The sequence below is a fragment of the Staurois parvus genome, unplaced genomic scaffold, assembly GCF_062004578.1.
Source record: "Staurois parvus isolate SC_StPar_1 unplaced genomic scaffold, SC_StPar_1.0 ptg000031l, whole genome shotgun sequence".
Classification (NCBI taxonomy): Eukaryota; Metazoa; Chordata; class Amphibia; order Anura; family Ranidae; genus Staurois; species Staurois parvus.
In genome coordinates, this window is record NW_028317827.1 from 7,730,809 (window position 1) to 7,758,526 (window position 27,718).

Here is a 27,718-nt window from a genome sequence, read left to right on the forward strand (position 1 = left end):
CTTGGGCATGGAGTTGACCAGAGCTTCACAGGTTGCCACTGGAGTCCTCTTCCACTCCTCCATGACAACATCACTGAGCTGGTGGATGTTAGAGACCTTGCGCTCCTCCACCTTCTGTTTGAGGATGCCACACAGATTCTAAATAAGATTTAGGTCTGGAGACATGCTTGGCCAGTCCATCACCTTTACACTCAGCTTCTTTAGCAAGGCAGTGGTCGTCTTGGAGGTGTGTTTGGGGTCGTATATACACAGTTCAAAAGTTTGCACACCCTGGCAGAAATTGTGACGTTTTGGCATTGATATTGAAAATATGACTGATCATGCCAAAAAACTGTCTTTTATTTACTAATAGTGATCATAAGAAGCCATTTATCACCACATAGTTGTTTGGCTCCTTTTAAAATCATAATGATAACTGCAATCACTCATATGGCGCTGATCATAAGTTTCCATACCCTGGAATGTCTGGCCATGGTACAGATACACAAGGTGGCACACACAGGTTACAATAGCAATTAAAGATACATTTCCCACACGTGTTGCTTTTTAAAATGCAATTAGTGTCTGTGTATAAATAGTCAATGAGTTTGTTTACTCTCACATGGATGCACTGAGCAGGCTAGATACTGAGCCATGGGGAACTGTCAAAAGACTTGCGGAACAAGGTAATGAAACTTTATAAAGATGGAAAGGGATATAAGAAGATATTCAAAGCCTTGATTATGCCAGTCAATACTGTTCAATCATAGGTATAGGTAATTGCGAGCGCATGTATGAAAGAAGCAGCTAGCATAAAAAGGTTAAACCTCTAAAATGTAAATAAATATAATAAATATATACAGCGCTAAAAGTAATAGGGACATATAATAAAAACGGTGGAAACCCCTGTATCTGGAACCACTCCTGTCACATTATTTTATCTTCTTGTATTTCAATATGTCATCATCAGATGTAATGTCACCTCACCACTAAATATGCGCCTCAGTAGCGCTCACTACAATACTGTTCAATCACTTATTAAGAAGTTGAATTTGAAGATCTCTTGATACCAATTCAAGGTCAGGTAGAGCAAGAAAGATTGCAGCCACAACTATCAAAAGACTTGTTTGGGATACAAATAAAAACCCACAGGTAATCTCAGGAGAAATACAGGCTGCTCTGGAAAAAGATGATGTGGTTGTTTCAAGGAGCACAATACAACGATACTTGAGCTGCATTGTAGAGCTACTAGAAAGAAGGCTTTACTGTGCCAATGCCACAAAAAGACCAGTGAGGCATGTCAAGGTGTTGTCAGGCATATTGTGGTGACATTGGAGCAATTACGTACTGTCAGTCAACGGTGATCTCAGCCTAAGAACAGTCTAGTGATCCAAAACAAAAGAATGTAATATATTACACCTTACCAAGTTACTGTAGATGTGGTGGTTACATTAGCTGCCTGGCCAGTAACACGCCTCCTGTATTAGAGTTCCCCACTCTGAATGAAGGAACACAGGAGGCACCTTTGGACAGCAATCTCACACTGCAGTTACACAAACAGTTACGGTAACAATTTTTTTCTTTTGGGATAAAGGTTTTACATGAATAAATAAAAGCTGAGCATTGTAAGCACCCCTGTCAGTGGTAAATGGTTTATTTCAATACTCTAACTGCTAATCTGAAAGAAAGCTTGTTCCGTTGAAAACAACAGCTATACTGGCTGGATCACTAGATGAAAATAAAGGAAAGAAAGCCTTAAAAAAATAAAGTATGCAACCATTACCTTAAATAATTGGTAATCTGCAATATAAAAAATGTTTGCCTTTGGGTTTAATGCAACAGAGAAACGTGAAGTCACCAAGTGTTATCTGGCAGGCGTGGCTTGATCACCCCTGGTCGAACTTACAAATTATTTGGGAGGCAAAATAGTTCATACATTCGTATTTCATCTATTTAAGTTAAAAAAGAAAAGCTATTTCTCTCTTTTTTGTTCAAAAAAAGGTTGGCGTTTGCATGCCTTGAATGCCTAACAATTTGAAACAAGTGACGTTTAGCTTACTTAGCTGTAGCAGTTACTCCTTCTCCTCTCCATGCTGTATCTGTCCAAGCCTGAACCAGAAATACAGGATGTCCTCATAAAGAGCATAGTGATAATGGTAAAAAAATGTACACATTTAAGGCCCTTTATCACACCTCTATGAATGTATGCTATACATGTTTGTTTAAATATTTAGAAATAAATCAACTTGGTGCAAATACATTTATCAATGAGTTTTATTCTTTTCAAATATCTTGTTGTATATATAGTTTGTAGTCATATATGTACATGGGGACCACCATATTTGTTGATTACATTGGGCTCTGCTTTCCTGCTTTGCAATGCTACACAATGCACTCCAACTTGCAGTATTGGTAAGGGCTCTCTTTGGTCACTCTCAGCAGTCATGGGCTCCAGCCAGATACAAGGACCTGCCTTGTCCTCCTCTAACTCTACTTCCCAGAAGAACAGCACAGCCACACCAACCACATTAATAGGGTGTTTTATGAAGCTTTATGGTATACCAAGGGAAACTGACCCTCACCCAACCCATCCCATTCTGATGCCTACAATTAAGCACAGAGATATGTGGCAGGGTTTCCATTCCCATTGCCATACAATAAAGCCTATTGAACCAACTGATTCATGTGTTGGTAAAACTGAACTGTTCTTATGCAAAGTGCTGCACAATGGTTGTACTTTACTGCCCCTTCTCACATTACAGTCTATGAGTCATCTGAGTCACTGAAATCCACAAAACCTTGGCATGTGTTTATGGAAATTTGTGCTCATTCAACTAAAAGAGCCCAGGGACTGATGTTGAATAGGAAGATTTGACTCCCAATGGGAAATCCATTTGATTCCAAAGATATTCAGTAGGGTTGAGGTTAAAGCTCTGTGCAAACTACTTGAGGTCCTCCACACCAAACTCATCAATCCATGTCTATGTGGAACTGACTTTGTGTACAGGGGCAAGGTCATATTGGAACAGGAAAGGATCTTCTCCAAGCTACTGTAATATGGTTGGAAGTTCACAGCTGTCTAAAATGTCTTGAAGCATTAACAGTATCCTTCACTGGAAACAGCTGAACGCCATGACTTGGAATGGTGTCCATTTGGGGTATAAATTTAGCCAAATAGACTATATGATATGCAGCATTTTTGTGCATTAATGCCCATTAAACGGGCCCCTTGACCTGTTGTTGGCCCCTCAACACATATTGCATGAACTTTAACACCAACAGTGATGGTTTGGTGCTGAGAGTTCATCCACTACGCACTCCCAGCACAGAAACTGAGCTGTCAAAGACAACTCTCAGTTCCTACTAATGATTGATAGCCGTCGGGACCAGCTCCCCATCATGTGACCACTATGGCAGCCAATCACAATGGTTACATGATCGCTGATCCTTCCTGCTTCTCCAGGTATGCAGGCCCTATTAAAGTGATGCCGGGCTGAGTCGGAAGGGATTAAATGAATTTAAATTACTTGCAGGATTTGTTGCTACAGAATATTCTTCATTTAATGGGACTTGACCCACTCTCATTAATTTTTTCCCCTGCATGTGTTATAGACTAGTTTGAAAGGCTGATATTTTCCTAATTTTAAGTGCATTTTGAGAAAGTATGCTGTAATACATCAAAAAATGCTAATTACAGCATTTGCATAGGTATGAAAGCTCTCTGGGACCTGAAAACACACCCAAAAAAGGTGAACGTAGTGTTTGCTTAAAAAAGTACCGTATTTCAAGCGTAGTGATGCGAGCAGGCCCCATATTAACAAAAGCTGCTACAACATGTCATGCATTGTTCCACAGTAAAACATACACCCATTTAAATTATATCACCCACATTTTAATGGAGAATATCCTGCCAGCAGGATAATTACCTAACTGTGACTTTCTGCCAACATTCCTTCAAATTACATGACAGGTACAATATTACTATTTTACCTGGAACCCTGCCTGCAGCCATTTTTTTATACAAATATTTGTTAATATTTAGATATGTATCCTGTGCCTGGCTTGGCAGTTTTGTGATAGCTGAGTTTTAATATTGAAGTATCACATTTCATTCACTTGTCTCTGCTGTAAAATCAACCATGATATAAACTGTATATTTGTAATTGAATATTTTTATAAATACTGTAATGCTGAGTAAGTAAAGAAGATCAAACTGGTTTACTTGAGTCAAGAATCTCTATGGATAAGGTCAGTTAGTTCCAAAGATAAGTTCAGATGATACAGCCAAAGGGGCTCCGCATGGGTGGGTTCACTCTTTACACCAGTAAATAGATCTAAAGGGTCACTTATCAGTAAAGGTGATACTAAACAATATCCTTATTCTCCAAAAATTATCCTTAACATCCACTACTTAATGACACGGTAATCTATTTTTCATTAAATACGTTTTCACTGTGTAAACTAGTGTGAGCACTGACCTTGTTTACTTTTTACAAGGGACTCTATGTCAGGTTTTATATCAGTCCTTCCTGAGCAGAGACACTGTTGCAGGTGGACAGTCTGTTATTTTTGTTCTAAGTTTCGATTTTGCATGCTTCATACTCAAAAAAAAGTTGTTCACAAAGGTAACTGCTTCCAAACAGAGAAAACCTTAGCTATGTTTCTTCTTAAATTTAGACCACAAATGTACAAGAGCCCTTACTGTCCTGAGCCTCCTAATAGGCAGCTTTCACATTGATGTGCTGTGGTTTATCCGCAGCTCGCGTGCAGCACGGTGCACCTGCGGCTTTCCTGCAGGTTAGCTCTGCTTTGCCATAGACTTCTAGTATATCTTGCGTGTGTGATACACTTTCTGAAAGCACACCAAATCTCCTGCATTCAGGAGTTTTGGCGCGCCTTCAGAAAGAGCACCAAACCCGCAGAATATAATAGAAGTCTATGGATCAGTCCAGATAACCAGCAGGTGCACTTCGCTGCACCCTCAGATCAGTGTGAAAGCAGCCTAATAGTTGTTAACCCTTTTATAGGTGCTACTATGCCCATTGCAAAAGTGCAGTGTACAGTTGCAAGAAATAGTATGTGAACCCCTTGGGATTACGTGGAGTTTTGCATGAATTGGGCATAAAATTTACTCTGAACGTCATCTAAGTCACAACAATAGAAGAACACAGTCTGCTGAACATAATACTACACAAACATTAGATGTTGCCATGGTTTAATTGCACATAACATGTAAACATTCACAGTGCAGGGAGGAAAAAGTATGTGAGGCCCTAGCTTAATGACTTCTCCCAGTGCTAATTGGAGCCAGGAGTGAGCCAACCTTGACTCCAATCAGTGTGATGATATTGGATGTGTTGCTGGCAGCTGTCCTGCCCTTAAAAAACACACACCTGGTTTGGGTTTACTGGTTTCAAGAAGCACTGTCTGATGTGAACCATGCCTTGCAGAAAAGAGCTCTCAGAAGACCTACGATCAAGAATTGTTGACTTGCATGAAGCTGGAAAGGGTTACAAAAGTATCTCCAAAAGCCTTGATGTTCATGTGTCCATGGTAAGACAGACTGTCTACAAATGGAGAAAGTTTAGCACTGTTGCTACTCTCCCTAGGCGTGGTCATCCTGTAAAAATGACTGCAAGAGCACAGCGCAGAATGCTGCATGAGGTAAAGAAGAATCCCAGAGTGTCAGCTAAAGACCTACAGAAATCTCTGGCACATGCTAACATTTTTGTTGACACATCTACAATAAGGAAAACATTAAACAAGAATGGAGTACATGGGAGGACACCACGCAGGAAGCCATTGCTGTCCAAAAAGAATATTGCAGCACGTTTGAAGTTTGCAAAAGAGCACCTGGATGTTCCACAGCACTACTGGCAAAATATACTGTGGACGGATGAAACCAAGATTGAGTTGTTTGGAAAGAACACACAACACTATGTGTGGAGAAAAAAAAGGCACAGCACACCAACATCAAAACCTCATCCCCACTGTAAAACATGGCGGAGGGAGCATCATGGTTTGGGGCTGCTTTGCTGCCTCAGGGCCTGGACGGATTGTTGTCATTGATGGGAAAATGAATTCCAGAGTTTATCAAGACATTTTACAGGAAAACGTATGACCATCTGTCCGCCAACTGAAGCTCCGCAGAGGATGGGTGATGCAACAGGACAATGACCCAAAGCATACAAGTAATTCAACAAAACAATGGCTGCAACAGCACAGAATACGCCTTCTGGAGTGGCCCAGTCAGAGTCCTGACATCAACCTGATTGAAATGCTGTGGCATGACCTTAAGGGAGCAATTCACACCAGATATCCCAAGAATATTGCTACACTGAAACAGTTTTGTGAAGAGGGGTGGTCCAAAATTATTCCAGATCGTTGTGCAGGTCTGATCTGCAACTACAGGAAACGTTTGGTTGAGGTTATTGCTGCCAAAGAAGGGTCAACCAGTTATAAAGTCCAAAGGTTCACATACTTTTTCCTCCCTGCACTGTGAATGTTTACATGTTATGTGCAATTAAACCATGGCAACATCTAATGTTTGTGTAGTATTATGTTCAGCAGACTGTGTTCTTCTATTGTTGTGACTTAGATGACGTTCAGAGCACATTTTATGCCCAATTCATGCAAAACTCCACGTAATCCCAAGGGGTTCACATACTTTTTCTTGCAACTGTATGTGTTGTCTAATACAGTGTTTCTCAACCTTTTTTCAATCAAGGCACCTTTTAAAGTTATGGATAATCTCAAGGCACCCTTTAAACATCTGCACAATCTTAGGGTACCCCAATCTAAAATGTGAAAAACTATTCAACACACATCCAGTACACCCAACATTAGAGGTGATTTATTCTTCCAAAGCAAATGCACCTTTGCACACTGGTACTGACTAGTATATCTCTCATTTTCTCTCCCTCACTCTGCTAATGTTACCCCAGTGTTGATGGAGAGAGGTAGGGAAGGGTCAAACAAGGATGATGTGCATGCACCCGATGTCCTCCTTAACAACTCATGATGTCATTGGTTGTTAGCAGGGGCGGACTGACAACTCATGGGGCCCCCGGGCAATAGGGGATCATGGGGCCCCTGTGTCCTTGCCAAAACTCAAAAAAGCCTATGAAAAAGGTACCAGGGGCATTACATGGGGCCCCCTACTGACCCCGGGCCCTCGGGCAGTGCCCGAGTTTCCAAATGGTCAGTCTGCCCCTGGTTGTTAGGATGCTGGCAGCTAGAAGGTCATAAAAGTGCACAATGAAAACCTGTGGCTTTGTGTACTAAAAGACACGATTGATCCCCCTGCTGGCCTGTATCCAATTTTTGTTCATTTTGCCAAGGCACTTCTGCAGCAACCAGAAGGCACCCCAGGGTGCCTGTGCATCCTGGTTGAGAAAGGCTGGTCTAATACAGGGACCTTCTTTTCCTCTTGCAGCTTCTTCTGGCATCGCTCTCCAGGATGCTGGAAAGGTCCCAGGCAAAATGCACTTGGTATCACTAAGCCTGGGATTAGAGCTGGCACTACAGTGGAAGCATCAGCTTATGCGGCCTGCTTCTTCCTCTGCCAGCACCAGCTCAATGCACTCTGATTCTCTGGGATGGTCAGCAAGCCCAACTTGCGATCAACGAGTTGCCAACCCCGTGCATGCGCTTCCCTGGTATGAGGTTGCAGGCCACAGGTCAAGCATCCCCTGCTCTAGTAGATACAGTAATTGAGGGATAAAACCCCTAGCAGTTTATTTTTTGCTGCCTTTATCCACACTGGGTAGATTTCCCTTCATTTCCTATCCTGGAGATGCAACAGGAAATTAGAGAAAATTTCTCCCAAATGAACGGAATTCCTTTCTTGCATAGTTGTCACAGGCATGGGTGTCCTCATTTGAGGGGGTGACATCTCTATAGTTTTGGATTTCCTATCACTTTCTGCCTGTGACAGTGGTCAATAGAACAAATAGAGGGGTAAATTCCCCCAACAGGCACAAAAACGGCAATATAATCCTGATTAATCCCTTCCCATTCTATCCAAAACTAAAAAAAAAATTTTCTTTTACATATACAGTACATTAAGTGTAGATCTGGGACGTGCGAGAGTTTGTTACTTTAGGTCAGCATGTAAACATTGTGGAAGGCCATAAGTAAAAATACCTCTGGGACAGGGGAGGGTGGGTTACTTTGGTTTGAGGGGGATAGAAAGGATAAAGTGTACTCATCCTTTAGAGTGTACTCATCCCTTAGGCCCGGTTCACACTAGGGCCATGTTTCACGCAAGGAAAAACGTTTTCCAAAACGTAACCACAGTGTTTTTGACAATATGGTTTCCGTGTGGTTCCCACACCCGCAATTGAGCTGCGGGATGAGATGCATAGGGGGTGACATTCAGAATGAATGGCAACCCCCCCCCCGGGTCTCACAAGAGAAACACAATGCAGCTGCGGGCAGTTGTGGGTACGGGTGTGGGAACAGGAACATCCTGCAGAGTGTCAGTATCGATGCTGGGACAAGGTCCTCTGACACCCAAAGTGTAGATGGCAATCATAGTCTGTATATGCAGTAAAGCATGAGGGAAACAAAAAGGGAAAAAAATGACAGAGGCACAAGATGACTAAGTCAAGCGGGTCCAAAAGAGGTCAAACTGCAGCTTGTAATAATTTTAATAATATTACAAGCTGCAGTTTGACCTCTTTTGGACCCGTTTGACTTAGGCATCTTGTACCTCTGTCATTTTATTTCCCTTTTTGTTTCCCTCAGTTATGTTTGGGTCCTGAGGACACCACATGGCTATCTCCATGTGAGTCGGCATATTTTCAATGTATATGGAGGCCAGTATTTAGTTCATTACATAATTTCTGACCCCCCTTTTTCCTAGGTATTCTCACTATAGTCCATAGTTGGCAGTGTCCCGGTTACCCCCCCTTTTTCTATATATGCAGTAAAGCATGCCTGATATACTTACTGTGGAACCTAAGGGGTTAATCCTCTGCATTGGGTAAAAATGTTGTTTGATCCTGTCTTTTCTGATCCTCCCCTTCTTCCAGTGCCCCCTCTTATCTCCTGATAAGACATATCGGAGACACTCTGCACATGCTCAGTTTGGTGTGTATTGCTAGAGAGTTTTTTTTTTGGGGGGGGGGGGTGCATGTAATCAGCACAGGGCCAATCAGAAATGTCCAGACACAGGTTAGGGGTTCTGCATCCTCCTAGAGCAAAATTAAAACTCCTACAAGCTTTAACCAGTGCTCTGCTGGACACTGGTAGAAGTCACAGGACTACTCTAACTGCTGATGAGGAAAGGTATTTAGCAGTATATATTTACTAAAATCATTGCATTTCCATGTTCTGTGTACTGTGGGAGACCAGATAGAGTGAATGCAGGGTCCTGGGTTTAGTAACACATTAAAGTTTACATATAAGGCCTCACTTACACAAGAGCACTAATCAGCGTACAAACAAAAGTAAAAATATAATAATAAATGAAAGAAGAGGATGATGGGTCTACTAACATAATTTGGGGCTATCTAAGGGTAACCAAGGTTTCAACCTTTTCTTAAAACTTTCCACTAAACTCTCTTAGTGTAAGCAGCAGGGCTTAGATATCACTCATTCTGACAGCCCAGTCTTGTAGAGCTGGGAGATGGCTGAGGTAATGTGGAGCAGCAGTTCTCAACCTTTTTCAGACTAAGGCCTGGTAAATTCTTCCAAAACCTTCCATGCCCGAACAGTAAAAAATAAAGTTTATACCGATAATAAAAATATGGGAATGCAAAACATGTATTGAAATCCTGGAAGGCTCTGGATGGAACTTGGTATCATTGTGGGGGGGATGAGGGTTGCGGAGTGGGCTGTTTGACACTGTTAAAGGTGGGGGGCACTATTGAGGAATGCAGGCTCCACAGCAGGATGGGGGAGTACTGTGGCAGGTTGGGCAGCTGTGGGAGGTTGGGGGGCACTGTGATGGCTGAGGGGTGTCAGGGGGTCTGGAGACACTGTGAACCCCTATGAGAGGTTGGGGGGCACTATGGGAGCTCAAAGGCACTGTGTGAGGTTAGGGAATCTGTAGTGTGTGGGGGGCCTGAGATAATGGAGGCTGTGGCCTGGCAGAAGGCCTCAGTCCAATGGTTGGGAACCACTGATGCACAGTCAGGAGAATCTCCCACCCCAACCCTCCCCACCAACCACAGTACCTGAGGTGGATAACTCTAATGCCTTGTGTTGGCCCAGTCCTGGAAAGCAGGACCCCTGTCACCCCCAACATCCCCTGTGTGACATCAACACTCTAATTGCCATACTATACCATACTATATATAGTACCATGCTATATATAACTTAACACTTAATTAGGAAGTATATTACTTTGTAACTAAGCCAGTTATATCACGGGTGGCAAAGCTTACACAGTCCAAACTTCAAGAAGCAATCCCACCTAGCTCACATGTAAGGAGTGCTCTGGATTCTGGCTATAGTGTATTACACAGAACTCAGAATACGTTAATTTTGTGACTTTAGCACAGCTGCAGTGTTTTCTGAATAGCAGTAGCAAACTGGCTGTTTTCACATGTTGCCCAGAATTTTCTTTTTTAATAATTAATTTTGTAATTGTAATTTTATTGTAAAAAAAAAAATTACAAAACAAAGCTTTTTTATAGACCATGTTAAGCAAGAAGCAATCCAGTGGCAAAATAAAATCCCAACAGATGTAAAAATAAGAGAACATTTTCTGTGTCTGATGCCAAGTATATGACATATCAAACATTAACCATATTTTTCTGATTATGGTTTCACATTCATAAAAATAAATTGAACACGACATTTCATGCTCAGATCACATCTGCTCTGCGGCTCCACTTCCCTAAGTCATTCAGTGAGCGTTATCAGACGGGTAGTCGAGTCTTTCCTTTTTTCTTCATAACAAGAAAGAAGATTCCTTTATTTCAAAGTGGCCATGATGCATAATAAAATAAGTAATGGGTTTTAAAGATTATGATTCAAAATATCTACATTGACTTTGCCACTGTAGTACTTAAAGTGGACCTAGACTTAGGAAGCTTTATCCTTTAAAAACTGAGAAAAGTCAGTTGTAAATGATATAGGGTCTCTGGATCAGGAAGTAAAGGCAAATCTCCCCAATCAGAGACAGCAATCCTACACTACTCTGCCAAAAACCTTTGGCGTTAAAGGGGAATTCCACTTTGGTTTAAAAAAATATTATAGCATATAAAATTGGCACACAAGATATTTTGTAATTAAATGTTATTAAAAAGTCCTTTCCTTTTCAATCTGAAACCTCTGTGATTTTCTAAAACCGTTCCAAAAATCAATGTAATATGGCAACCTGGAGGGTGGTGTGCAGAAAGCCCCCAGAAATGTAATTACCTGATTGTGTGATTGGCACACTGATCTTTTTAGACATCTGCAGTAGGGTATAATTTTAGGCACCATCAGCATCAGGAAATTAATTTTTGGCGAGATACTCCTTAAGGGTTAATTACTTCTAAAGGGATGCAGACACTCCAACTTTCCTCTCTAGAGCACTGAAAATGCACCAGATGGATATAATGAACCAGACCACCCCTCCAGAAGTCAGTCTGAGGAACAGAAAAAGGAAGGACTCTGCTAAAACAATTTGTGATTAGTAGAGTAAAAGAAGGCTGGAACCTCTGTTGGTTTTTTATTGGTATCTATGTCTACAATGGAGATTGCCCAACATTTTGTTTCTCAGTGACAACTTTCTTACCAGGACAGGAAACAGAGAGAAATCCAATGGGATAGAGACATAAAAAATGGACAGGGGTTCTAACTCTTTCTATTAAAACAAATATATACAGTATATATATATATATATATATATATATATATATATATATATATATATATATACTGGAGATACACTATACATGCAGCTACAATATTATGTAAAAAAGTATCTATAAATGTTCAGTTATTTTCCCTACAGTAACATCTAGCCCAATTTTTTTTAGTAAGAATGGAGAGAGATGTGATTATAACTGTGTTTTGTCCTTACCTGATACAAAGGAACTTGTTTTTCCGTAACAGCGAAAATAAGCAGAATATTATTCTCCACCAGCTTCTCAATCAGCTGACCAAGAGATGGATATTCCTGAAGCAGAAGTCAAACAGGACATTGTGTATTCTGGTGTGTATCAACTGGTTACTGACCATAAACAAAGGAAATGTTAACAAGTCATTTACAAGTCAGATGGTTTGCTGTTCTCACACTATTTTCAGTTCTGTCTTCCATTCAAAAAAATATTTCTACCTAGAATTATAGGACCCTAGATCAAATATGCAAACTGCTATTTTTTTGGAATACACATAGCCTGGATCTTTCCTTTTGGCCTCTTAGAGTTTTAAATTTTGATTTCTTTGTTATAAAGGTGGCACATCTCTACTCAGTTTCAGTGTAGAAAGTACTAAAATGGTTTTCTGATACATCAATGCTGATTTTTATTTGCTTCAATGGAATGAACAAATAAGCACTCTTTCAATTATAATATATTCTATAATTACACGAATTACAAAAGCAACAGTTTGCAATTAGGCAACTGAGACTCTCAATAATGCTAAAAAACGGCCTCTTACAAAACTAGACAATGCAGTTTAGCCCTCTGTTCTGTGTGAACATACATAAATCAAAATTTTTGTACTTACTATGCTGATCTGAAATTTATTGGTGCAGATATATGAAACTCACATAAAAGGTTCAGCAATGCCAGTGCCAACTGACATTTCATGTGCTACAGCACGCTTCCTCAAGGTTGTGGGCTTACTAAATCTCTAGATTTTGATGCCTTTGTAATATCTGAGTTTGACTTGACAGCAGTCAGAACATGTTTTTTCAAAGGAAGTCTGGAACTCACCCACAACCACTCTAGAGTCACACATTTAGGTGGGGGTGAGGAATAAACGTGGCACTATACCATCCTACAATCTCCTTCCTCCAAAAACCACTGGAAACAAGCACCATTCTTACAGATACATATTTAATACACACAGGATTCCCACAGCAGTTTGAGGTATCTACAGATGTATCACAGCAGTATCCATAAGACTCATTTTATCTGACTGAAACATTTGAATGAGGGAGGAGACATTGCTCTAACTTATTCATGTATGTGTCTAAATTTAACCTTGAGGTACAGAGCTCTGTAAACAACAGGTTTTGATATAACCAAGGAACCCAGGAAACAGAGGAAAACAAGTGAAAAGTAGCCTAATACACCACCTGCTGGCTGGATAGTAGACTACATAATATTCAAATGTAATAGTTCATATTACCTAGCTAAAATATTTCTTTTACCCCTGACCATAATAACTAAAGAAAATAACTGAAAGAAAATACATACAAAAGTATCATATCTTCACGTTAAATTGCACAACGGTATTTTTTACAACAAAACTGAAATCATTTGCAATCTCTTGCTTAAGTACATAGCCAATTTACATTTGGACAGCCTATGCCTGAGATATTGTGGCTGATTGTGGTGGTTTAATGGTAACTCACACAAAGACTAACTACGTTGATTGCCCAGCTTTGCCCCCTCCCCCCATATATTTACTGATAGGACAGTTAAAGACAGAAACGAAACGACATATACCTGGACAGTTGACATGTAGTATTCATTATTGCTGTCTAGATGACACTGACTATCATTGGGTATCACAATACCAGCCAGTTTACTGTCCATACCATAGTGGGAATCAGCGTCCGTCACAAACACCAGCAAATGCATCGATCCATTCCTCCATCCAATCCTGTCCTGAATTTCAAAGAATGAATATTAAAATTAAGTAACATGATATGACAGAACAGCCTCATTACAACTCAAAAATAGGAGCTGCCTTCATGCAAATCTTTATTGGACAAGCGTCACAGACACTCCATCCATTCCTTCCTTTGATGTGGTTTTCACCCTATTGGGGTGTTATCTTCTATTACCTCTACATTTTTCTCTTTGGAACAAAGAGGAATTTATGAGGTCTTCACAGTTGGAGTGTGGCTTTGGGTCTGTGAGAGGTGACTCGGACTTGAGTGATTTGTAACTGCAATTAAGAAAACTTTTTTTTGGACAGACAGGGGAGGGGATTATTTCTCTTTGGGTCTACTTTTTGGAGACCTCAATTTCTATCCTGTAACCGATGCCTTTTGCCAAGATAGGTTTTAAGGGTTTGTTGAGGGACAGTATTACATCTCACTATTTTACATCAACCCAGTTATCAGCCCTGTACTTGGTTCCATCCTTCCCACCTCCCGAGTCTCCCAGTTGCTCCTTTCATGGTGTGGCCAGTCTCACTGGCCAATTGGAAGGCTGTGAAAGTAGAAGGTCATTGGGAAGCTAGACTTTTAAAGGTCAAGTCAAGATTTACAGTATGTGCAAATTCAAACGCCTGTATCTTTTCGTTTCCTGACTGGTTTGACTTTTTGCTTGTGCATTTGACACAAAATTCTTAGTCTGCATTTTTCTGGCTTGTGGCAGTATTACAGTAATGCACCCTAGAAATAGTGATCATTTGGCATTGTCCTTTCAATAATGTTGCTTCAAACCACATAATGAAAGCTTCAACTCACAAAATGGCAGCCCCTACTTTAGAAGTTCACACAAGTAACTTACTTTGCAGACAGTTGCTTGCATGATTGCATCAAATCCCCCCTCTGGAGTGTCGATATTTGCTGAAATTGTCTGTTTCTTCACAATGTCATTAAAATCTGTCGTATTATAGGTCAGAGACAAAACATGCTTGTATCCAAAGGTTGGCAAACAAACTCCATATGGACTGCAAAATAAAGATATTCTTTAAATCCCTCAGAGATGAAGGAAAAACAAACATTTTTATCTTCATCATTAATATTAATTTAATGTAGGGATAAAACTTTAGTGTACTTCCCTTGTGTTTACCCTTGGACCAGAAGACTGTATGACATGTGGAGGGGTGTACAGCAATACTCGAAAAGGTGATCTCCACTGTGTTGTGGTTGATAGGTTATGGTGGTTGTGACTCCTGCTTTGTCTGAAGGATGTAACTGATTGATTTTTAGATGTTAATAAGGGCTGTTGTTTAGGCATTGTTAGACAAGAGTAATAGCCAACAACCTTTTTTTTTCAAAATTCGATATTAGGTAATCAATAAACCACTCATTTTGCAGGCAACACATGGTCTCCTAATATCAATAATTAAAGTGATATTTTAGTTATGTACAGTCTGATGTGCAGTTCCCGGCTTCCTATATTTCCTGGTTACTTAAAAAGTAAAATCTCTTTACCATAATATGAGATTCTTGGTACGATGTTGGGCTTGCTGATGCATGGATTGGCTGCAGGTTCAAGATTTGCGGTCTTGATGATTATATGTGCAGATAATACACCCTAATGCACTGCATGCCGATTTGAACTATAGCCAGCATGCTTAAAAGTCACAGGTTTTGGTTGAGCCACCCCCTCACTAGAAAATGGAGGGAGGGTTGGCAGCACAGAGCAGCCATAATGCTAGTGAATTGGAACTTGTTGCAGGGAACATTTAGGAAAAGCTGACAAATTGCATAGGGAGTGATTAGGGTCCATTACTGATCCTTGCTTTTTTGGAAATCAACCTTTTTTGCTGCCTTCTGTTTGTTTTTGTCAGGAAAGCCATGCACAAGATGTGCTCAAACGAATGCTCATGCTTAAAAGGCAAGTATGGGCTTTTTTTCCCCCAGTTATGCTTACTTAGGTGGTTATGGCCCCGCTGGCTCTAAGTGTGAGAAGTAAGCGATTACATGATCGCTGATCTCTGAGTTCTCATAGCTGCTCTGAGCAGAGAGTGGTGACTGTCAGCCTGCTCTGCCCTCCCCTCCTCCCTGCACTCACTGGAGTGCTGGGCTATGGAGGGGGAGAGAGAAGCTGGCTCAGGCTCTCAGCGGCTTGCTCCAAGCTCTGGAGTAGATCCAGACTTTAAAGTCAAGATCTTTCCCCAGCCTGGACCGGCTGAGTAACATCGGCTGACAGTGAGTTTCAGCTAGCTGTCTGCTGAAAACGGGTCACAGGAGTGCAGTACAGACTGCACTCCTGTGATCCACAGGAGAAGTACAGCCAAACGAGTTTTGGCTCTACTTCTCCTTTAAAAGAATGCTCACGTTCAAATGAATGTCCATGTTCAAAGGAATGCCTGTAGGTCCATAGAACTGCACAGCATTAGGACCCTGCTCGCATCTACATGAGCATGTGCGTATGCATCTGCACGTGAGCATTAGTGTTCTGTACGTGCTCATGTGCGTGAGCATGCTTTTTTGATGGACTTTGGTGCCCAGTGTCCTATTTAAAGCCTTACAGGACTCAACTTCATTGCTGAGTGGTTGTCAGTTCCTTCTGCTTGTGACCTGATCCTGTGTTCATTCATATCCCGACCCAGCTTGATGATTCCGCTTGTTCTTGAACCTCTGTTGCTGACTCTGGCTTGTGACCTGACCCTGCTTCTTGACTGCTGTTGCAGTACTTCTTCTGCTCACTTGACTCAGACCTTGGTCTGGCTGGTTCCTGACTCTGTACCCCTGCTGCCTGGCTCTGCATCTGCTACCAATATATTCCAAACCAGATCTCTTACAGGCACCCGTGCCACTCTGTGCCCTGTTATACCCTGTCGTCATTCCCAGGGGAAACAGGACAAGAGGTGTAGGGGTTGCCCTCTTGTTAACTTGGTTTCAACCATGTATTTGACATTGTTGCTGTTTTACCATTGAGGACTTTTTTTCTTTCATTTTATTTTCTGGTTGATTTTTTTTTCTTTGCAAGGTTGGTTAAAAACAATTGGCTTTTGTTTCAGGGGTTGGTATTTATTCTTTTTTATTTTATGTTGACAGGGCATTCATTTTTTAGGTCAAACTGCTTTTTAAAAAAGGGGTGTTATTTGAGGGTTTTTATTTTTTGGGAGTTGCTTTTAATGTTGATTTTATGTTGATTATTTAAGTTATGTGTGCTCAAACTAGAACACTCACTTGTTTCTGTCTGTCTGTTCTTGTTGCTGCCTTTCATTTACGGGATACCACCACATTTTTTAAAATAACAAAAAAGTTCAAAAACAGTGTGCACCTAAACTACCTCAAATTATATCAATCACATTCACTGCACCCCCTGTCTCCAGAGATAAAATAAAAATGTGGCATACCCCAGTTAGGCCTACTATCTCAAACTAAATCTGTCCTGCTACTGGCCAATTTTATACTGCTGTATTCACTGCATTATCCTTCTAGTAAAGTCTCGGTTTGGGAAATTTGTTTCTAGTAAATCATGGCCTAGCTATTTTCCACTGCTGTGTCATATGCAGTTTCTTAATTTATGTATTCTTAACACCTGCCTGCAATTGATTTCTCAAGTATATTTTGTGCATTTCTGCCTCATCTGTGGTCTTGCAGTTCTTAACCTCCCTGGAGGTATTCCCGAGTGTAGCTCGGGGTAAAGTTTCAGTACCACAAGCGGTAACCCCGAGCTTCACTCGGGGCTTACCATGCGGCGCTGATCTGGGATCTGTTCTTCGCTTATCTTGTCCCGCGATGTCCCTCCTGCAGTGTCCCCGGCAATGTAATCCGGCGGATGCCGGCATCTGTTATCTGGGTTTGAGTGATAATGATTCGTGGGGAAATTCGTCATCAGACACTGGAAACGATTTTGCGACTTTGCTCAGTGATGTGCGAACTTGGCGTTCTGTTTCAAATTTCAGTGTTTTTGGATTGATTACATTATTGAATTAAATTTTTTATTATTATTATTATTATATTTTATGATTATTTATTAAATTATAATTTATGATTTCGTGGTTCAAATTGTAACATACCCGGAATGTTTACTAGACTGTTGTTCGGACAGATTTCAGTGAGTTATTCCTAAAAATTAGAGGCCTACAATAAAAAAAATACATATTTCCATGCAAAAAATGTACCGTTTTAAGCACAGAAATATGGACATAATCATACCGCTAGGGAGGTTAAAAAAGCTTGAAAGAAATTATTCAGAGCAGGACAGTTTTGTATCAATGAGAACAGGAACAGGTTCAGCCACGACAAATTAGCTGCCAATTTCTGTTTGATAAAAAATAATGAGTTGCTGGTAAAGCTATCTTTCCAACTGAAATTAATCAGGTTGGGTAGCAGGTGTATATAAGCAAAGGTAAATGTAAAAGAAAACATAATCATGTCCACAGTCAAATATGTGCTGGCAGTGTATGCTGTCACTGAGACTGTGAAAATTGAACTAATTTGTAACATCACATACAGCTTTAAGGCATCCTCCTAACAGGTTATTTAAAGAATTGATGTATTTTTAATGTTGCTGTTGAAGCCACATGAGAAGACCCTCTCCTTGCCATACATGTACTTTTTTTAAAACTTTTTTTGCAGTGGTTTATATTCTACCTGGCAGTTCCCAGCTCCTCTTCCTTTTTTTACAGTTGTTTAAATATTAGCCTTAAAATGGCCAGAATCCAACTACAATATGCACCCCCATAGAGGAAATCTCTCCAAAGAGAAGATAGATCTTTTCTTAGATGTCACAGGATCAGGTGTCTCCATTGGGCAATCTCCCCACAAGTCCTGTTCTGGTGACAGCTGTGCAATAAAAAATGGACTATTATGAGCCATACCACTGACAATGGTTATTAGGACAAATACAGAGGGTGAATACTCTCAGTGGAGACTTGGACAGCTGTAAAAAAATTGACATGGATTCACTATACCCAAAACTCTCTAAATCTAAGACTGAAATAAAGAAATCTGAAAATTAGTCAGCAGGAAATATGTGCTTGTAAAGAGGCTCCCAGAGGAAATGTTTCTATATTATAAAATGATCTGTAAGTTGTCTTTCTTTTCTTTATAGGTCGAGTTATGCAATATCATCATTTTTATGGAGATTTTGCTGCTTATCTAGGTAACAGAAATCACCTTACACACAATTGTCTTGTAGGACCATAAAGTGCTTACACCCAGCTTTTACATATCCTTTCCCAGAAACAGATTTCACCAGGACAAGGAAAATGGGAAATCTCTACAAAGAGGACACAGACAACAACTAAACCAATTATGATAGAGATGGGAAAAGTTAGAACATCCCTTGCTTCCACCATTCCCTCACTTCTTGTCCTGGTGACCATTGTCTATGGGACAGTGAAAGGGACTTTACCTAAAAAACAATATAGACATCAACTATTGGCTGGAATCCCATATTAAAAGATGTGAAAAACTGAATCTGGTTAGCAGAAATGGTGGAACCTTATGGTACATACTGAATACTAAGAACATTTTGAGACAGAAATTTCTAGGGGTCAAGCTAGGATATAGATGTTGAATATATACCAAAATGATTATATTGTAAAACACAATTATCTGTAATAAAACATCTAATTGTATTCACATGTGAAAAAGTGTGTGAACGTTAGTTCAGTGTCATAGGGAAAAAAAGTGATGTCATTTTGGCATCCAATATAATGTTCGATGTACCACTGCTGTCATTGTTCATAAAGTCACAGATGAGTAATACGTTATACATTGGAGTGACCACAATTAATTTCAGTCAGCACTTAAAGGAAAGATTCTGACTAAAAATGAGTAAGTTACTTACTGGCAAGGGTTTTCCATTTCTTTTGGAACAGTTATAATATATGGGGAAACTGGCTTCTCTACAAATGTCCCGAAGCCAAGGCGAAAGTTGCTGGTTAGCTTGGACATCTCTTGTGACAGAGTGGACCCCAACACCTGAATGGTCCTCAGATCATCTTTCATGGAGGCTGACAGGTCCATTAAGTAATATAAATCTACAGGGTAATCTTCACTTTGACGCACATGGACTTGAAATGTTACCTCTTTTCCTGATGAACAAGCATGATATAATAACTATTGTACAATGACACTAAACTCAACAACATATAATGAAACATGAGGCTCCAGTCCCCTGAATGTCACAAAATGTCATGGATAGAAATCAACAAACATTCTCTTTACAGAATGTGATTTATGACCAGAGATGAATGTTTTACTCATCCATGTCTTTTTTTCAGCTTCTTACGTGGCTCTTTATACAGGTCAGTCACTGGACCTTTCTAGCCTTAAGATAAAGGTCTAGTTAATTGTTTTCAGTTTGGTATAGCACATAAAAGGGTCTCCTATACTTCATCCGCTCTGCGTGCTGCCTGTGTTCCTGACACCTGTGAAAGTAGGTAGCATGTGGATACTAGTAAAAACCTGACAGAGGCTCTGACTTCAAACTTCAACTTTAACCACTTGCCTCCCTGGCACAGTACATTTGCTGCAGAGGGGCGGCATGGGTAGGTACAGTTATGTATAAATACATGACTGGCCTTCTTCTGGCTGCATGCGCGCTCCCCCTGCCAACCCATGCTGTGATTGGACACATTGCAAGTTTGGCAGCTGGTTTCAGCCAATGATTTTGGCTGAAGTCAACTAATCAGCTGAAAAGACAGAACTCTGTGTACAGGGAACAGCGATCTGGCTGTTTTTCTGCATGCTCTTGTTCAAGGCTTTTCATGGCACCATGCTGTCAAATCAACATTTTAAGGTTGACTCCACATCTACACTTCATTGCTCAGTAAAATATGCACTTTCCTACACCATCATATGTTAATGCACGATAGGCATTGCAGTGCCATTCATTTTAAATGGGATAACAACATGTCTTGTAAACCCACCCAGAGAGAAACCCCTGCATCTGTGCCTTGTGGTGCATTGGTTTGTTTAAAAGGTGCCTTTTTTTGTAATGAATAGGGTGTGGCAATGCACGTTTACACACAAGATTACACACACTAGCCTGTACACGTTCATGTATTGCAACCTACAAGACAGGTGTGTTGGGGACCTTAGAAATGATCATTTATACACACATACATGCTTGCTTTGGATGAGTTTGCATGTATGTGTCTCTGCATACTGTCCACAAGTTAGCTTCGGGTAAAACAATAGGGACTGACAAGATGCATTTCTTCGGAATGATTCTAACTCTAAGGTGACCATACACTGATAGAAATTTGTTTTTTGAAATGTTTGTATACCTTCTTTAATGGCTAGTGGGGTCAAATTGACAATTGTTTAAGGGCCATAGTGATGAGAAAATTCAAAGGAGCAGCATGGAAAATTGTTCCTGAACGAAGAAAATTATAACTGTGAAAGTGGTTTTCCTCCAGGAAAAATGGTACATACGGTGATGCACATGTTCTAGGCACAAAAGAAACCTGTATAATATGCCTGAGATTCCATTCAAGCTGCTGGTCTGGACACAATTTCAATGGCTTTCGAACCACATTAGTTGGCTCAATGATGGCAACTTTCACACTTTTTTTAGAATTTCCATACAAACATTTGAACAAAATTCTACTAGTGTTAGGACAGCGTAAGCAGATTCAGTACTCAAATGACTAAAAAGACATCCAGATATAGGCTAACGTTCTCTGATCCAACCATGAATGGCTAGAATGGGCAAATGTCCTTCCACATATGTATACATACAACTTTACTATGAACAGTATTAGACTGTAATAAAGTCTTGAAGAAACAAAGGAAGGAAGGCATTCAAAAACCCTGTAGGCCAGCCTTTCTGAGCCAGAGTTCTGTGGAATCCTTGGTTTTCTCCACAAGTTGCTAGGGGTTCCTTGAGGAAAGAGCAGCGAAAGACCACCAGTATAAGGAGTCACTTCCAACCTGACCATTAAAGCGGAGTTCCACTCACCCTGTCACAAAATAAAAGAGAGCAGCTACAAAAACTGTAGCTGCTGACTTTTAAAAAACAGTCACTTGCCTGTCCCTCAGTCCCACAGTCTGTCCCCCGCAGCCCATTTCACGAGCCGTCCTGTATTCCAGGAGGCCAGTATCTTCAGTGTGGGCACCCGGCTGTGCAGCTTGCGGCTTCATAGCCGGGTACCCACTATGCATGTGCGAGAAGAGCTGCGCTTCATGAATGGTCCTGTAGTCTTCTGGGACCTGTCACGTGTCCCAGGGAGGGAGGACACCTTCCGCTTCCGGTTGCCTAGGTGATCGGAGCGGAAGTGGGAGTCGGTACCTGTCAAATTCGGGTACCCACTCCCCCCTACCCCCCAAAGGTTCCTTAAAGCGGAACTTCCCCTCTTGGGTGGAGCTCCGCTTTAAAGTAAAGGGTCACTCTTATACTGACCAACAATGTCAATGCCATTTCTACCATCTCTGCCATTATTAGTATTCATTTAATTTAATAATTATTAAGTCAACTATTCTTTTATTTAAAAGTCCCTACAACTTTAGCCATAGTTTGGTCGAAATCCGGCTGGGTCAGCAGGGACTGCCTAAATTTCAATTCATCTCTAGGCAGGCTAGATGTACAGAAGTCAATCTCTTGATTACTTTCTGTACACCCAGCCTGTTGGAAAATTTTAGTTTGATCATTGCCGCCAGCTATAGCCGGAGTTGCCAATGAGTGTATTCTGACATAGAGGAAGCCTCCCCACTGTAAGAATACAATAGCTCCATGGAAGGGACTCCACATCCACCTTGATCGTGTGGATGGGGAATTGATTCATTATCTTTCATTCAACCTGCTGGTTGAACAAACGTGAATGAATCATGTATGGCCTGCCTTATTGATCAGGAGAATGTGCCATAAGCTGTAGGTCTAATCTTTCTAGTAGGGGTTCCTTGAGACTTGAAAACTGTTTCAAGGGTAAAAAGGGTGAGAAAAGCTGCCGAAGACTGTGAGACTGTGAAGTTAATGCACAGAGATGAGTCACGCAGAAGCTAGCCAGTAGCATGGAGGTTGGATTGAAATACAATAAAATCTGATTACATTTAGCTTGTTTGGCTCACATGTGGACAATTCTACAGCAATGGAAGAATGAGTAATACACACGCTTCTGGATTTATGATGATTCTGTTAAAGGGCATGTATATCTGCTAGCTTCTTGTGTAAAGTGCCAGTTATCTCTCTTGTTAAAGAGGACCTGTACTGTGGAAGAGGCATCCATAAAAGGGAAACATACAGCAAAGGACTAGTCATGCGTATTGCCTATAGGCTCCCTCCAGCTGATTTTTTTCAACACTGCTGAACTGCATCCAATTCACAAAAACTGTCCTGCCATTGTTCTGATCTGAAATATTTATTTATATTAACTAGTCTGAATATTTGGGTATAAGGCTCTCAGAAGCAGATTTTATCTATCCAAATGCTGATATAAAGGTGAATATATTCTCTGCAGTAATAATTTAAAGCTGAGCTCCAACCCTACCTTCAGTCTTGCACAGGTTTAGCGGCTCCTCTCCTGTACTGAATTTGCTTACTCTGATTTTGCTGCACACTGTGAGCTTCTCACAAATTGCATTAGAAGTTGCAGCAAGTCAGATGGAGCATGTCCCATTTCCTGGTTAGAGAACATACAGCATTATCTAGTCCTCCCCACTCTGTCTATCTATGATCTGTCCCTTTCATTCATAAGATTTTCAGACTTTAAATCATGAAGGGTCAGCATCACAAATTAGCATTATGTAGGACAGTCTGCATGCAAATGCAGCTTATCCAAGAACACCTACAACTCCAGATGGACATCCACTCATCAAGGCATTTTTACATTTGCTGAGGCCTTTTGAGAGGAGTACTAAGGAGTACTAAGGAGTACTAAGGGTATGGTGAGGTTTTCAGGAAGCTATGTACAGCAGCCCTTCCCACCAGCCATGATCTACATTCACTGCATAGAGAAGCACAGAGATCCAGTGACATCAATGGATCTAAGATAAGTTATGTGTGGAAAAAGGAAAAGTTTTATTTAAAATGTTATTCGAATGTTTATGAGAGGGAAAGGAAGAACCTGGGAAGGCAAAATATAAGCAGATTAAACCTCAGCTGGATGCTTACCTGGCCTCAGTTTCAGCACTAGCTTCTGTGGGGTTATCTGTGTAACATCTGAACTGATTGCCTGAGCTCCTTCAGTGAGTGGCTTACTCCTGTGTACTTCTACTTTAGATTCAGGGAATTCAATGTGGCTTTGCAGGCAACCCCTTGATAAGAGAACTGCAGGAGTATCACATCGTGCAACAACACCTAAATAATCTGTAAAGTTCTAAAAGAAATAAAATAAAACAGATACATTATACAGCACAGAATGAAATCAGGCACATTTCAGTTTCACAGACTAGTCGTTGTGTGTTATTACATTTAGCACATTGCATATGGATTCATGAAATAATGACAGTGCTTCTAATCCCCTCTATCGCTTTATTGCCCATAGCCATAGGGAATCACACCCTGAGATAAGTGATTTTCCTGGGTTATAAAGAACATAAATAGAATCCACAGCTGTTGGTGGGCTTGCGCATCTCCAGGGCCAACACACTGATATTGATTCACTATCCATGTCTCTGTAAAGTCAGTTCTAGTTGTGTTGCATCATACAAATAATGTCTTTTGTGTATCTGATGCAGGAAGTGAACTGGAGAGTTCAGAAATGGCTCATTGAATTCCTCCCACTGTTTTATCGCACTGTAGAGATTCATCAGAAGCCTAGCTGAAAAGCTATCACTTCTGAGTGCTTTGATCTAGAGCAGGCGGCATGACTACCCCGACCTTTCGTGGTATACGTAACTGCACGGCTCACTAAAATACCTGGAGTCTGTTTGCAAAAACAAAACGTATATGGATCATGCAAGGGTGCTTCTAAAAAAACAATGACAAATCTAGAGATGAAGTAGAAGTGTCTCCGCCACCCCCCAACAGAAAACCTACATCACCTCCAATCATCAGAGATCTCACTTACATCATTACAGGTTATTAAGGGGTGAGAATCCCCATACTCTGGGACATCACGGCACTCAGTGACGTAGCGTGGGGGGGCAGTTGGTGTGGTCACCCCAGGCACAACATTTACAGGGGTGCAACAAATTAGTTTCTGTCCCTCTCCCAGACCCCGCGGAAAACCCACAACTCCATCTACTTGCTTCCCTTCTCCCTCTCCTCCAATGACAGCTCCAACCTCCTGATCATACCCTGGTCTTAGTGTCTGGGTGACAGCCGGCTTGGGAGGTACAGCTGTCCTGGAAGGCAGGGACTACTACTGTAGTTAAAGAGATATCTCAGATTCAACCTATAATAAAAGAAAATGCTGCTGCCAGCCAATCAGAGGCTCAAGCTGTGAATGGAGGAACCCTTTGTGTTTCCACAGCCACAGTTTATATTGTACAAGTGGAAGGGACTCTAGGGAAGGGAATGCTAAAAGTCCACAGGTTAGGGGCGCAAATTACGTGCCTTTCCCCTGGCGCTGACAACCCACACTACCCCACTGACTACCCCACTGACTGCACTAACAAGGAAAGTCTATACTTTCACATTGGGATAGAACCAAAGGTCATCAGTGGTAGGTGCAGAACCCGCACTTCAATGGCTGCCCATGGGAAAAGGGTCAGGGAAGTTGCTGTGCACTCTAAATAGACAAAAGTACTCAAGCACTTCATCCAGAGGTATCACAACTTTGCCAATGCAGCCCTTCTCAGACTGGGGAATCGCACCACCACTTTTTATTAAAACCATAGATCAAAAACATACTCAAAACATGAGATAAAACAAGCATGTTAAATCTCAAATCCAGCTGTGAGGTGATGTCATCTGACTACACAAATGTAGGCTGGTAGTCTGACACATTTCTGGGGATGTACTCCCTTCCTTAGAGCTAAAAGGAGTTAGCTATGAGGAGGGGGACATGTCTCCAAAATGTATGAGCCTAACAACTGATATTTGTGTTGTCAGATGACATCTCCCCATATCTGGATTGGAGATTTAATATTCCTGTTTTATCATATGTTTGTGGATATGTTTTTAACTTATGGTTTTATTAAAACGTGGTGTTGGTAATGCACTAGGCATTTGCGTCCTTTTGTATGTTTTTACAGCACTCTGAATAGATCTGAGTTTACTAGGAAAAAGTTCAATAAACTTCTTTACTGTTTTCCCTAAAGCTAAGCTTCACCAAAAAGGGGAAGCTCTGCTTGTCTGCCCCCCCCCCCCCTCTGCTGCAACATTTTGCAGCTTTTGGGAGGTGGGAGCGGGTACCTGGTTTTGAAAGGTACCTGCACACAATTCCGGCTCAGTTTGCTGCGGCGAATTGACCTGGAAGTTCAGCTCCCCTTCTTTCTTCGCAGCCTTCTGGGACACTTCACAGGTCTCAGAAGACTGGTGCCCATTCACAAAGCTCAGCATGCGCAGTAGGAAACCACCTATGAAGCTGCAAAGCTTCACTGCCAGTTTCCCTTAGTCAAGATGGCAGTGCCAGCACCCAATAGCTGATTGAAGAGTCAGCTCAGTTAATGACACTGCTGGATCCCTGAACAGGTAAGTGCCCTAATATTAAAAGTCAGCAACTACAGTATTTTTAGCTGCTGTCTATTAATTTTTGTTGGTGTGGGCCAGAACTCCACTTTAAAGCTCAGCTCCAGGAAAAAACGACCCTTGCAGTGGGGCTCCTCCAGCACTTCAAGGATTAAATTCTTGTTTCATCTAGGACAGAAGTCTCAAACTTTGCAGTATGAGGGCCACATAGTATATTTTACAAATATTTATGGGCCAAAAAAAACAGTTTTTTCTTTAATTAAATAAGTTCCCACTTACATGAGAGTTCCTTCTTACATCAAGGTCCCCATCAGATAGACAGAGATAAGGGGCTTTGGCGGACTTCCTCCTAGCTGCACATGTACCGTAATGATGGTCACCTCCATCTAGCGGCTGATGTGCACACTACTTAGTTCAATGTTATCCCACTAGAGCGTGTGCACAAGACATTTCCAGAAACCTGCCAGGGAGCCCCAAGGTTTCGACTGCCTAGGGGCCTCCACAGAGCTTAATACTGCGCTGTCTTTACAGAGAATGGGAAATCTGAAGCTTTTCTGACACTCATATACAGCATACTTGTTTCAGGTGTGTGACATGACAATAGACAGTCAGGCAAATAGCAGCAATGGCTTCTTCCATTCTCGTACAAAAGTTGTACTTTAAAGTTAGCTTCACCTAAATTGGTGTTGAGTTGAGGCATGGACTGCTTAATGACATCTTTATCTCATGGCTTTGACAACAGCATCATGGCACCAGGGCCTACAGATACAGTTAGGTCCATATATATTTGGACGCAGGCACAATTTTAGTTTGTTTCAGATATTTACCAAATATATTCAAGCTATAGTTATAAAATGGATATGGGCTGAGAGTGCACACTCTCAGGTTTAATTTGAGGGCATGTACATCCAACATGGAGGAAGGGTTTAGGAATTACAGCTCTTAAGAGTAGCCACCCCCCCTTTTTCAAGAGACCAAAAGTAATTGGACAATTGAATCAAAAAATGTTTCATGATATGTTTTGGTAAATACCTGAAAAAATCTAAAATTGTGCCTGTGTCCAAATATATATGGACCTAACTGTATACTCCTAGCTCATGCAATATTACATTTTATACTCAGGAATTAACTATGAAAAAGTAAGGTATTATATAGTAACATTGAATATACTGTAGTTTATTTTGTTACTTAAAAGATAAAACCTGATTGGTTGTAACATTGAATATACAGAAGTTTATTTTATTATTTAAAGTGTTACTAAACCCAGGACTCTGCATTCACTATACCTGGTCTCCCACAGTACACAGAACATGGAAATGCAATTATTTTAGTGAATATAAACTGCTAAATACATTTTATCATCAGCAATATATAGTAGTCCAGCCGAGCACTGGTTAAAGCTTGTAGGAGCA

The 27,718-nt window shown here is 40.9% G+C and overlaps 1 protein-coding gene across 1 annotated transcript in view; it reads right to left on the reverse strand.

Annotated features, from left to right (window-relative positions):
* Nucleotides 1-27,718, reverse strand: part of ITGB6 (integrin subunit beta 6) — a 107,425-nt gene that overhangs the window by 51,147 nt on the left and 28,560 nt on the right. The window contains exons 3-7 of the mRNA XM_089659907.1: nt 23,844-24,048; nt 19,578-19,824; nt 14,607-14,769; nt 13,593-13,754; nt 11,999-12,094 (exon numbers count right to left, since the gene is read on the reverse strand). Coding sequence (XP_089516033.1) covers nt 11,999-12,094; nt 13,593-13,754; nt 14,607-14,769; nt 19,578-19,824; nt 23,844-24,048 — 873 coding nt within the window. The remainder of the gene's footprint in view (nt 1-11,998; nt 12,095-13,592; nt 13,755-14,606; nt 14,770-19,577; nt 19,825-23,843; nt 24,049-27,718) is intronic.